The sequence below is a fragment of the Diadema antillarum genome, unplaced genomic scaffold (assembly GCF_040938485.1).
Source record: "Diadema antillarum isolate AM-2024a unplaced genomic scaffold, OU_Dant_1.0 seq00001281_RagTag, whole genome shotgun sequence".
Classification (NCBI taxonomy): Eukaryota; Metazoa; Echinodermata; class Echinoidea; order Diadematoida; family Diadematidae; genus Diadema; species Diadema antillarum.
The window spans coordinates 26,282-40,769 of record NW_027272061.1 but is presented as its reverse complement, the minus strand read 5'-3'; the positions used below and the strand labels follow the sequence as shown (position 1 = coordinate 40,769).

Genomic DNA, 14,488 nt, shown 5'->3' with positions numbered 1-14,488 from the left:
TGCTACTTGTTTACATTGATGTATAGGGCAATTTGACAATCAGTTGCAACAAAAACAACTCAATGCAAGAAGTCAAATTGCTCTTGTCTCTCAATGTACAGATATTTGGCAGTATATTTCTTCCAAGGTTTGTGGTGTCATTCTCAGTTTACAAGCATGTCTTGTCTACCGGACAGTCATTGAATATTTTATCGTGCCATATGATGTCACCACCAATCAAACATTATACACCTGTCCCCATGTAATGGAAGAGACCTTACTTTTAAGAAAAAATTGTTCATTTAAACATATATTTGGTAGAAACAAAGTAGTGATTATGAATACATTCATTACAAGTTCTACAACACTCATTCCTCATCACAGCCACTTGTGCAAGTCCATATTATTATTGATCATTCATTTTTCACACACTGGAGTCATAAGCCAGCAAATTTGCATCATGCAGTCAGAAAGCCTATAAAAGTTTTTTTTTCAGTAATTACTTGGGATATAATTCATTGTTGTTTCATTATTGTGTTTATGTTTCTTCGTGCTTTTGTTATTTCACTCTGTATCTGATGATGAAAAGGTGCTGTCTGTGATCTGAAGTAGATCTTAATTTGGTTTCATGACCAAGGTACATGTAATTTGGTAGAAACAAACGAGAGCCATGCTTTTAGTTGAAATGAGAAGATCCTGATTTGGTAGAAATACTTGACAAAACATTAACGTGGTAGAAATAGGAAAGGACTTCCATGTTGGTAATTTCAATCCTTAACCCACATTTTGGAACTATTATAAAGCCCCAAAACAAAATTCTACAAATGAAAATTAGTACTTTGATTTAGATGTGAATTGAAAGGTGGATGTCAGTGTTATAGGGATCAATCCATAGGCTTCTGATTTCCTCAAATTGTCAGACCATTCCATTGGCCAAATATTTTTACACACTAGATATTTGTTTGATTCATTATCTTACTTGTAAAAGCTTCTTTGTCAATTGTGGTCAATGTACCCATGTCCTTGATTTCATACCTCCAAATTCCAATTAAGTATCCAGTTTAGAGAGACTCAAGATCTGGTGAGAAGTCCTTCTGCAGATTGCAAGGTGCACAGTTGCTCTGAAATTGACTTCATTGATCCTCTCAAAAGAGAGGCCGAGAAAGAGAGAGAGAGAGAGAGAGAGTTGGGGGGGGGGGGGGGGGAATGGAAAGAATGGGATGAAGCTGTCAGGAGCAAGCAGGGATTCCAAGATATTTCACACAGTTGACATCATTACATGAAAGGTGGTAGGTCATGAGTGGGAGCCAAGATAGGCATTTTACTTCCTATCAAAAGTGCAATCTTGCCAGAAGGCGCTCTTCATGCTTGCGTGAAGTTGGGGTGCAGTTTGATGTTACATGATATGGAAAGCTACTGGTGTGGATTTGTATGTAAAAAGCCCTGAACGCTCTTTTGAACTTACAAATTCCTCATCTCATCATCAGAAAAAGGATAGAATTTCATGACTATTTCCTGCACAATATGCAATGCATAATCCAGTGTTTGGTCTGTTGATTGTTTGCCACACAATGAAGTCAAAAGGCACAAGCTAAAGTGAGGTTGCTATTTTTGTTTTATTTCTCTTTTTCTTTCCCTCTATCTGAATCCTGTCACAATGTGGAAATTGTATTTGTTTGTTTTTTTAGTTTATTCAGGTAGGATTCAATTTGTTATTTTCATAGCATTTATTAGTAAGTTGAGTCAGTACTATATTTTCAGATGATATTATTCCTTAAAGTTAGAAAAGCAGGAATTACAGAGTGGGGGGGGGGGGGGGGGTCATCAAAATAGGTCCATTAACATACTGTGACAACATTCTCTGACAGCCACAATTAGAATATTTTCTATTTCTTCACTGTTAATAAGAATGCAAATGCGTGCTAGATTTCAGGCAGCTCTGTAGTATTAATTGCGTCAGATGACCATGGTGGGCATGTATTACCTGAAGAGGGCATACATATGTGACCCGCTACAACAAAAGGATCCGAAAATCGGGGGAGGACAATTTTTTGAAAATGGCACGACATTATTCTCTTACTCTTCTACTTTAATTTCATATATACCACAACCCATAAAAATACTCAGTTGCGGAGATATCGCTGATTTTATAAGCGCATGTCAAGTGGTCGAGGAAATCAGAGTTTCGAGAAAAACGCCTTCAAAGTTCTCATTCCGACGCTATCATGATCGGGGGGAGGCGAGACAGTTTTCACCGCTTGACAATAGAAGGCATGCTCCTAGCGACCTCTGTGATGTTCATTCAAGCTTAGCGCAAGCGGTGTACGCACGACCAATCACTAATCGGGATGACACGCACTGACCAATAAGATCACTCCCTCGTTGCTAGGGGAGGAGTCTAGCTGCGGTGCTACATCCAAATCTTCGGACACGTTTCTGTTACGTTGAAAGTCGGAAAATCATAGCCCAGAAAAACGCTGATTTCTTCCCTTTCCTTTAATGATTTAGCTTGAAAATTTCAGCAGATGATAGACAAAACATTAGAATACAAAATTATGCCAAAAACAGAAATCCGATTGTTTTGACCAATTTTGATGATAAAAATGTGACTTCAAACTCGATTTTCTCGGCTCAGCCGTCAGCGACTTTAGGATCCTTTTGTTGTAGCGGGTCACATATGATGTACATCACTTCATGAGTATCGGGCTACTGCAGGTGGTATCCAGTTCCTTGCATACATTTTATTACTGCTATACAGAAATGAGTTACTAGGTGTGTTCACACGGAATGTTATTAACAATTCTCACCATCAGTGATAAAGGGGGAAATTATCCCACTGGCAACACACACACTCATCCACACCCACTTATCATCGTTGATAAATGCTTGGCTGTTGATAACCCTAATTTGATGCATAATGCATGCTTAAAGGAGAAATGTTACAATATCTGATTCCTTATTATGATTGTTTTCATTGTACCTTAAGAACAGCCTAAGACATCCAATAGTTTACATATTTCCTCTAAAGAAACACACAATGACAATGATTCGTGGACATGTATACTTATATAACAGTTGCTTGTATGCTAAAGATCTTCAGGTGTTCATTGGCCAGAAGTTGTTTGTGATCAGGCTTTAGTATGCACCAGCTCATTCAGGTACAACTTTGTAAGGCCGCGTTCATGCGAATTTCGTAGCCAGAATCACAAACATGAATCATGATTCAAAACGGCGTTTCAAATCACGGTCTCAGCGGAAGAGCGTTCATGCGGGCTTTCGCAATGCTGATTCTGGCTCTGCTCATCCTTTGCCATTGCGCAGCGCACTGCGCAATTTCTGCAACTCGAGCCAGACCTCCTTATGCCAACTGATCAGTCAGTTATTATAGGCCTTTACGTTTTAATTTCAGTGAATACTTTCCAATACTAAGGTGTGGCATTCAGGCTCTGCCCACAGAAGGGAATAATCCTAATTCTTCGTCTCTCCAATCGTTTCCCTAGGTAGACACAGCGCTGCAGCCATTACTTTTATCAACTCAATCGGAGAGTAATTACATGTATTATTATATTAAACAGCTAACGTTAGATACTAGCATAGAATCGGTGTGTGGCGTTGATGTAAACAAATAAGTGCAAGTATATGGTACCGAAACACACGATTCATAAGACGTACACAAGCGCGCGAACAGAGCAAGAAGCTGTGGGATACCCCTCGAGACACGCATGCGCACAATGCACAATGACGTCATAGAATCATGATTGAAATCACGGTTGCGTTCATGCGGTTTCTGCGATCGTGATTCTGGCAGAATCATGATTCAAAACGCCCTATTTTCCGCGTTTCAGATCGGCGTTTTGAAACGCGTTTAAATGGGAAAATCGCATGAACGCAACGCAACTAAACACGTTTAGCGACTTAACGTGTTTAGAAACGCAATTCTAGTTTCGCATGAATGCAGCCTTAAACTACAAGAGTGTTCACACTGACCCTGCCATATGTTTAACATCCTTGAGGCTCCATTACCTTCGATTTTAGCTAACTCAAGTTCAATTGAAGGTATATTATTAGCCAGCTCAGTGTGAACCACACTGTTCTCAGAGGGGGCGACCAGGGAGTGGCAGTGAAGTCGACCCAAGAAACCCAACTCCCTGTCTTGGGGGTACGCTATGGCTGTTCCTATGCTTGCCAGTCACGTCAAGTCACGTCAAGTCAAGCACCATAATTCATAGGATGGGGTCATGCGCTCCAGTCTGCCGTATCACACGAACATTAAAAGTACCTCGATAAGTACTTTATACGCCTGCATGCAGGAATGTGTGAGTACACATGTGGAGAGCATGCCAAGTTGGGAGGGGGAAAATGATACAGCCACGTTGGGAGTAGGGAAGGCAAGGTCACATTCATAGACAAAGTAGTCATGACTTATATATGGCTCTGATGACTCATATATTGTTGTTATTTACTTCCAGTGTGTGGTGGTTGTGAAAGTACTGAAATCATTGTAATGTTATTTTTTGTCTGGCTGATGTCAGTTCTTGCCAGAAAGAAATGTGAAACGGCAAATATCATGAAGCATGCATCATTGATTTGCCATATTTTCAGAGTCCGAACTTTGATGGAAATTCATCATGATTCTCAAAGAGAGAGAGAAAGAGGGGGAAAAAAACAGCATTCAGGAGATTGAAGCTGTGATCACTATACACCAATGTAGGAGCAGTGCAAATTAATTGCAGCTTTTCATAGCAATCTAACACGATCATCTAAAGAAAGCGGAAGAGATGGAGATAACATTTTTATCTTACGTCTACAATGTAGCAACCTGTCGCTAGGCATGCATGCTTTGATAGATGTCCCGTAATGACCTTGCCAGTTCAAAAAGACTTTGAATGTGACTTCACACATTATTCTCCTTACAAGTAATCATTCTAAGTTTTACAGACATGCTCCTTAGATGCTGCACATGCCAATTATTTTCTGCTGGTTTCATTTTGGCAAAGTCCACTGATAGTCATGACATTAACAACATTACCTTGTATAATACAAATGCAGTGTAGGCCCCTATATCCCCTCAACTTCAACTTCAACTTCAACTTTATTTCCATTTCCATTGAATAAACAAAGAAAAATGATATAAAAAAAGGGATATTCCCTTCCCCTCCTCACATCACTTCTGTTCTTGGTGGCAATATGTGCAAAATTGTGTCTCTCCAAAAAATTTCCAGAAATAATGTTCTTACGAAATACTTGTTACATACAGAGGGTCAAACGTTCATATTACTTTCAGCTTTTATCTCATCATACTTCTCGTCAATAATTCCCAAGTCTGGCAAAATATTTCAAAGCTGAGTCCTTACCCACCCCATCCTTGATTTATTGTGAGAGAAGGAATGTATTTTGCTCCATACCTGGAGTTGCCACATGAGTTGAGATGATGTTTAAATTGTATTTTTGATTTATTTTGTCTCTCAATCCAAAACTGATTTCTTGTCAGGCGTAGTTCTGACTTTTAGAGCAAACCCTCAGTCCAGTCTACCATGGCCAGGGAAAATGAGAAATAGCAGACAGATTGGAAAAAAAGTTTGAACTTTGAGTTGTAGCTGTCATGATCAAACACTGGCCATCATATATTTTCTAGGGAACAGAAAGCAATATTTAATGAAAAAAAAATGGAAAGGGAAGGGAGGTTAGAGAGAGTCCAAAAACACCTGTGAGGATTCATTTCACTCTTAACTTGGTAGAAGTAAAGTAGGACAAGTGGCTATTAAATTCTAGATCTGATTACTTCAGTGAGATATTGCAAGTATCAATCACTATCGGACAACTTTCTGCACAGATCATTGCTGCAGTGAGTAGGACTGGGAGAAATTGACCCTGTCATGTGGGAGATTCTGCTATTAGAGTGATACAACCCTGACAAGAGAGGGCAGCAAAGCAGTCAAATACGTGGTCCCAAGCTCATTGCAGACTTGAACCGATGCAATTTATCGATCTCACTATTGATGAGTAAATCCACACCTTGTTGCAAGCTGACTTTTGATAAAACTAGTAGATTAAAATGATATATATTGATACGAAAGTTTGAGTTTTACATATTTTCATGGAGACCTTTGCTCTAACCATTTGTATCGGAATACCTCAACAATCATCAAATCTAGTGGGAGAAGAGACGGTGTTTGCTAAATAGAGATTTATTTTTATATACAAATGAATGAAAGAATTGTAAGATGATCACATCTTCACCTTATCTCCTTCACATCTTACAGTATAGAAACATGATCCATGTAATGTCACAATTTCAAGCAGAATGCAGTTCAATTCAATACTTGTAGGTTTACAAAGCTTTTTTGTAAAGGATCAGATTGATTACTGTTTTATTTTCTACATGTATTTGAGACATGTCTCTTTTGCATACCTGTTCATTGTCAGTCATCTAGTTAAAGACTTTTTACTTATCAGAAATCTATGAAGTATCTCTCCAAAACATGTAATTTTTCATATTAGAAGTGTTATGCCTTTTGTCTGTTAATATTCTTATTTCTCTCATCAGGATTTTGATTATCTTTACGAAATTGAGATAGTCTTATTAGAGGGGCAGTTCCCTTTGTTTTGTGGCCAAAATATCAGATTTACATAGCATTCCATATGTGATAATGATGCCAGATGTCCATGGTTGATGAAATTTTGTTGATAATTAGGAGGACATACCAAGATTGTGATACTGCATGTACTTTTTTCGGAGTACAGTGGGTCTCTACAGTATCTGGATGTTTGTTTTGAGATGGATGAAAGGTCTTTTCATCCATGCACTTAACCCTGTTGTTTCTGCCAGGGTATTCAGTTTGTATTCAGTGTCTGTGTCGGCTTAGATTAGGAGTGGTAGTCAGGGGGTTAATGGCCGCCACCATTCCCCGACCAGACAAGTTGGTGATCTGACCCCACTCTTTGGGACAGGTGGCCCTCTGTTTTGGAGTTGGCCAATCTGACCCATAGACATCAAGATGAAGTGGGAGTTTTGTGAGGTCAAAGCTCCTTGTCATGAGCCTTTGCTTGTATATTTCACAGTCATTTCAACATGTTATTTATGGTTTCCCCTGTCGAAGTGACAGAAGGCTACATTTCTATTTCAATTCAGGGTATTCAGCTTTTCTGAAAGATCATTTAAAAGAAAAAAATGCTTTACTGGTAGTATTTCTGTTTTTCATATCCACATAAAGGGGGATATATTCTGTAAAATGAGGAATGTTCGCATACATTTTAATTTTGCAAATTTCACAAGAGCTGAGGATTGGAAAATTAAAATGCATGCAATAGTTCTGTCTGCATTATATACATTGAATACCAGAGACAAGTCGCAAAAAATTCATGTCATGTTAAAGGCCGTCGGCTCCAATTCGCAAAAGTTTCATGTTGCAAAAATATCTTGCTTTACAATATAGGCCTACATGATGTTATATATTGTATATATGTACAATGTATGTATATAGGACCATACATTTATAATCATGACTACCACTTCACTTCACACTGGAGTTAATATTTGTGTCAAGAATGGAAATACAGTTGTTGAGACTAATTGATTTGAGTTTTTCTATGAATGAAAATTTGAGTACACTTGTAGCTGCTGAGTTTGCTTCATCATCAACACAGACTCTATCCTTTTTTTTAACATATGTGGAAGATGTAGAATTACAATGAATTTTGAAAAATGAGTGGGGAATGCCCCCCCCCCCCCAAAAAAAACCAACCAAAACAAAACAAACAAAAGAAAACAAACCATCACTCTGGAGGTAGGTATATGTACAGTGTATGTAGCTGGAGTGTGTAAGTGTATGTAGGTAGAATTTTACACTAAGTTATCAGAGCTACCAAGTCTCACGCATTCTGCATTAGACTCACGCATTTAGGGTCCGTCTCCCGATCTCACGCATGGCACCTACTTTTCTCACACATCGGGCGAAGTCTGCAACTTGGGCCTAAAATAAGGAGCATAGCTCAAAGGATTAAAGTGATAATTGCAATTGAAGGTATATTTCCCTTTTGTCTTTCAAAATAAGCAAAAAATAGTCACTTAAGTATGCACCAGATCGCACCATTAAAAGTTAAAAATTGAAAAAGCTCCCCACCGTGGGAGGGGGGACTCCCCTCTCGCTTGTGCTCATGTGCGCACACTGAGACGCCGAGTCATGAAAATCTCACTTATAATAATTTTTTGAACTTGGCATCTCTGAGTTATTTGTCCCCAAGATCTAATCTCATGAAGTAGACCACAGTAGGCCTATATGTGCATGCACTTTCAAAGCTGAAGCACTCTGAGGTCAGTGTGCCCGTTGATTGTTGATATATCGAAGTGGAGCACACCTTAGCATTAAAAATACAACTGTGAAAATCGCATGCCCATCCACCTGCACTGTGTTTTCCGCCGGCAGGTGAAAAACAGAGCCAGGTCTGTTTGTTTTGCAGTTAGTATTGCCATGCAGGAGAAGGTATAGCATGGCAAGGGTTCTATACCTGTAGTAGGTAGTCGAATTAGGTGGGTTGTCTGGGATTGTCATTACGGTGGCCCCATTATGAGCTATTAGCTGCCGCCATTCCTCTAGATGACTTTTGCATGGAGAACCTGTCCTACCCCTCTCTGTCTGCTTTCGTCACCCCACCTCTGTCCCTTTGCCATTTTGTGGTGTCTGTGGTAGTAAACATGCTGTCCACCACAGATGCATAATACACACAAAATTCAATTCCTGCTAAGGCCCTTTTCTCACTTCGTTATCGTACCCCGTTTAGGCAGGGAGGTGGGTTCTCTTCCCACCTCCCTGGTGTAGGCCTGTACTATTCCTTTTCTTACTTGCTTTATTAGTACCGTACTATTGACGACGTATGGGGGCTCCTATTCTTACGAATTGCTATGGTTACCCTTAGACTGTTAGTGCTGTTTTAAGTTTGCAAAATATGGCTTGACATCATCATGATCACATTGTGGAATTTAATATTCATGACTGTCTTATAGCTTGCATCACAATATGTTTTTGTGTATCATAGGTACCGTAGTCCACTTTCCAAAACACCAATGAGAGCCAAAGTGATGGTAGGCCTTATCCAGGGTATGGGGTGGGGGATGGGGAGCTAAGAGCCCTCTCCCATTAGCTTCTCTCCAGCAACAAATGGTACAGATTTTAAGCAATTGGATTTCAGCAATATTAGAACAATTCTGATAATGAGTAGAGTTTTACTATTGATTGCCTGAATATCAGAAAATCATTGCATTCACATTTGCTTTTGTGGATAGGATGATCTGCTGTTGTAGATAATAGGACTACATGTACATGTACTAGAACGAGGCAGACTTCTAGTGAAGATATCGTGTTTTATGACCCGTGCACATAACTTCAGGTAAAAAGTCACTTGATGTAATGTATATTACTACTAGTTTGTATTTCCTCATATGTGTGTGGGTGTATGTGTGTGTGTTTGTGTGTGTGTGTGTGTGTGTTGTGTGTGTGTTGTGTGGATGCCCATAGCACTAGCTGCTCAGATCATGAACTGGAAACATCACAACATCAACATTACATCACAGAATATGTGCTCTGCCTCAGAAAAGTAGTGCAGGGACTGAAAAGGTTATGTAAACATTTTTTTTTTTGTTTTTTTTGTTGAATGAATATGTGTATTTTCTTTTCTTTCCTGCCAAACAGATGGAACTCTAATTAATGCACATCCTGAATGGCAAAACACACTGATTTCAAATCACAGTTGAATTTTGTTTCATTTGTGCTTTGTGCTTTGTTTCATTTTGTTCTGTTACAAAAGTTTAAAGCCTATGTCTTTCATAGCTGAATAATATCAAAATAACAATCAGTCAGATTTGTTAGGATTTGAGACTGGGGTATAATTGCTTGGGGGAAAAAAAACATTTCATGGATTTTGTGTAGGACCCTACAAATTGCATGACGAGAGACATCATCAGCTCACTCATTTTTAAATATTTATATTGGCAATTCAGGGAGTGTTTTGTTAAAATTAGCAGAACTGCACAATTCCATAGCTTCCTTACTCTAATTGTCAGATTTTGATCAAATTTTCACTGATTTGCAAAATTTACTCTATCAGAAAAGTTTTATCCGGTCCAGAATTCCCCTTAATCAAAACACTCAATTTTACTAGTTTCTTAGCCACGTATGCTATGTGAGGTGTAGATGCACTGATTGGATTGTGGGGAAATCCCACAGTGTCAAAGAGTTTAAAAGTCACTGAACTTTGGCTGAAATTGGAATTATCAACTTAACCATTAGTGATAAAGTTTAGGACCTATTTGAAAAGGTGAAAAAAAAAAGATACACAATTCAGGGCCAGGGCCAAAAGTCATATCCTGTCATTTTTTTCAACCATAAATATGTAGTGATGATGTGAGATTTGGCACAGGGTAGTAAAGCAGTCAGTCCATAGCACAAGTGAAATTGCACATATTTATTCAAGCGGTATGCACAGATGTGTGCTGCTTTATGTGTAATGAGCAAATACATCGTCATAAACAAATTAGTGTAGAACAAATATTTCTAGTCGGTTTTCAACAATTTTGCTATCAAATGAAAGCTAAAACATAAACAGAAATGTGCATGATAAAATGAAATGGAAAAGAAAAATCTAGATTATCAAAATCGCTCTTGAAGTGTAGTGTTGCATTTCAAAAAATTCCTTCACATTTGAATTAAAAAAAAAAATGACATGAAATCTTCCATGCCCCTCTAAGATATGGTGTATGCTATATTGGCTAGTGTATTGTATCACAGTTAGGGCTTGTTTTCTCAATATTATTTTGATACTGGTCAGGAACTAGCAAAATTCAGGGACATTCCTAATGTGGAGTTAAAAGATATTGCCTACGGATTCGCATCGGAATTCTGGCTCAGTGATTGGTCGAAATCTGTTGCATGTCACAAGTTGTGTGTTGACACTTCAAGGATAAGATGCCGTGAAGTGAAGTGAAAACCAACAAAACTACAATAATCCCCGGTATCATTGATAGCGTCTTAAAACACTACATGAATTACAACGTGTGGTATCCACGTAACTTTGATCAAACGCACATCTCGTACATGCACATTTGCACTTTATGAAGTCAAAATTCACTATCATATAAATAGTGCCCCTCTTTGTATTATAATCATTCAGACTTGCTCTATTTTCACATTAGTGTAATTGAAGGAATTACAGAAATCTATTTCTAATACGAGTCAGGAACTAGCAAAATATCAAACTATGTTTTAAAAACTTGGCGAGAAGTGGCATGATAATTAAGTATTTTGATGCTAAAATGCTTTTCTAAATGAGAGCCAAAATAGGGAAATAACATATCAAATTAATGAGCACAATCAGTTCTGTCAATTTGGCAACCATCCTGAATCACACAATAAATTTCGAAAGCTACCAACACTGTTGTTGTGACCTCTTTGAAAACGCTTGCAAAGTCTGGCGAAATCCCATGAGCCTTAATGGCACCGACTTTGCTAACAAGGTTCTGAGTAAACCATGGGTTTTGCCTCAATATCACACATACTGCATTACAAAAAGTCAACATTCTTTTGCTGAAGTTGAAAGCATATTTCAGATGTATACAAAGTACGTGTAGTTGAATTTCTGTATTTTGTCATCTAGATGGTTTCCTCTTTAAAGTAATGTAGTTGTGGCTTATTGGCCTAGACAGGGTCGCATTCTTGATAAAGTCAAGAATATTCAAAGTGTTTTACCAAAAGTCTGCTGTGTATCCTGGTCTCCACCACTGCAATTGATGAACATTGTTTTAACTGAACTGGTTTGTTCGTAACCCGTTCTCTACGGGAACGGTGTCAGAAGTCTGCGGGAATTTCAGAATTCAGCATGGAGCGGGTTAAATCTGGCAGCTGACTCCAGACTAAGATAGCAGGCAACACCAGTGTCTCTGACATGCCGGTGGTTGTTTACTTTACAGTCACACACCCCATTGATTTCCACATGAACTTCATACCCTCATCCCACCCCTTCCAAAAAGTCCAGAGGCATAGGTCATTTCTTCATGCACAATCTCAACAGGAAAATCCATCACCTATACTACAGACTAAAACAAAATATACAGCTGTAGCCAGGAATGAAAGTTTTTATCATTGGTATAATGATAGACACAATTAAAATGCTCATAAGACCATAGATAAAAGAAAACTTTGTTATAAAGAGTATTATTAGATTGGTGTATTAACTAGTATATTCATTGTTAGGTTATTGAGCAGAAAAGTTTAATTCACCTTTACCAACTTACCATGGATGAGTTCAAGAGGCTGCTGTACATCACAGATGGTCTCCCTCTCTCTCTCTCTCACACACACACACTCATTCATGTAAACTTACAGACTAATGCACCCGTAGATAATGCATGGTTTTTGACCAAGAAGAAATATCTTATTTTCAGAAGTGGTTGGAAATAAAATGTCATCATGGCTTACCAGCTGAAGAAGACATAAAGCAAACTCTTGAGCTCAAACTTTGCACCAGTTTTAATCCATCTTGGAGAGTTTCATTAGAAATGAGAATATATATCTGTAGGTACTGAAGATCAGAACTATAACATTTGCTCTTCTTTTGCGTTGGAACTTAAACATGGTGTCAAATTTCATCTACTACAATCATTGTTGCATAATCTGATGAAAGAATGAGAAAAGAGAAGTGCTTGGTACAAACAGAAACCAAAATTAAAACTGTTTAGCCACTTTGTCTTTTGGTGATGGTATGATCTCTATACTGTCATTGCCTTGAATGGTGTCAAAGTGCATTTGAAATGTTGACACCTTTGCCTGCCAGCACTTTGATCAAGTCAGCTCTTCCTGAGACCAGTTCAAACAGGATGTTAAAGGACTGTTGATCCACCTGTCTGCTCCAAACCCTTTGTATTTATATACTGTAGGGGAAAAAAGAAGAGACATGTGTACTTATATAAATTGATTAGATGTGTCTGGTTGGGATACTACCTCTTGACAAGTGGAACTCAGACAGGATGTCATTAGCCACCAAGTAACAAAGCAGTAATGTATGATGCTCTATTTTTGTATGACAGACATGAAAAATGCCTGTTTTAAGCACTGTTGCTTTGTAATGATGTATTGCAAGAAAAGATGTGCTGGGGATACAGACTCTAGACAGCATTTAATGTCTTCTTTGAAATTCTCTTCTTCTTCTTCTTCTTCTTCTTCTTCTTCTTCTACTCCTTCTTCTTCTTATTTTTTTCCCTTGCATAATTGCTTTCTTTTTTGGTAGCATGCCAATATTTAGACTGGTCTATGATACCATAGAGTTTCAAGAGGAAGTTGTCTTGGACCTGGTCTATAAATGCCACATCAGCCCTTTATGGCACGTTTAGTGCAATGCATAGTCATGCAGAGTTCAATTATTGATTTTTGTTGTTGTTTCTGTTTGGCTTGTTATATTTAAAAGAGGTTTTCATACCTCCACCCACACAGTGTGTATGGGGGTATATACATGAAGGAATCATTTTGATGTTGGGTGGCCGGGCAGTCAGTCAGTCGGGCGCTTGGGCGCTTGGGCGATCGAGTGGTTGGGCGATCGGTTGGTTGGGCGGTCGGGTGGTCGGTCGTTTGCAAAACTTGTGGCTCGAACTATTCTCTTATTTTCTGAGCAATTGACCTCAATGGCATGTTTTAACACAATAATATGTTAATGTGCAAGACATCTTTTCCGTCTGTATGGGGCAATTCATTAGGTAATGGCACATTTTTATGAAAATCATGCAAAACGTAGTCGCTCGATCTACTCTGACGGTATATACATGTACATGTATGTGTGTGTGTATGTGTGTGTGTGTGTTTGTGTGTGTGTACGAATATGTATATGTATTCTGACAGGATATTTTATATGCAAATTGATGTTCATAATACAGTGTTTATATGAACAGGATCATTCTATCCCAGCTATTTATACATCTTTTATCATTTTGTGTCTTTTCTTTTCCATCTTATTTTCCTGCACAGGGACCTCCTGGCTTTCTTGGACCAAAAGGCTCAGCAGGTTTACCGGGACCAGATGGACGACAAGGAGTTCCTGGTCTAAAGGGAAACTCAGGCACCTATGGAGAACCAGGTCCTAGAGGGCCTAAGGGTGATCCAGTAGGTTCATGTTTCCACACAATATTCTCTGTGTTATTGATTTGGTCTCATAACACATCTATCTGTCTAATTAGATATGAACTTTCATCTGTTTCCAGTGACTGCATGAACGAAAAAAGTAAAAACATAAATGTTTGTTGTTCTCTTATTTCTTAGTGTTTCTGTGCATGATTTGAAGAATTCTCATACCATGTAGTCACAATATTTTTTTGCCTAAAAGAACATTATCATATGTTTGAATGTAACAAAGGTAAAGAAAAAGGAGCATTAGAAGGAGTAGAAGAAGAAAAATAAGTAGAAGGAAAAGCAGAAGGAGAAGAAAGAACTTGAAGAAGATGATGATGGTCGAGTGAAAGAGTAGAGGA

The 14,488-nt window shown here is 38.4% G+C and overlaps 1 protein-coding gene across 1 annotated transcript in view; it reads left to right on the top strand.

Moving 5' to 3' along the window:
* LOC139745643 (uncharacterized) overlaps positions 1-14,488 on the top strand; it is a gene marked incomplete at its 3' end in the record, with an annotated part of 100,720 nt that overhangs the window by 60,686 nt on the left and 25,546 nt on the right. The window contains exon 4 of the mRNA XM_071656042.1: positions 13,989-14,123. Within this exon, the coding sequence (XP_071512143.1) occupies positions 13,989-14,123 (135 nt within the window). The remainder of the gene's footprint in view (positions 1-13,988; positions 14,124-14,488) is intronic.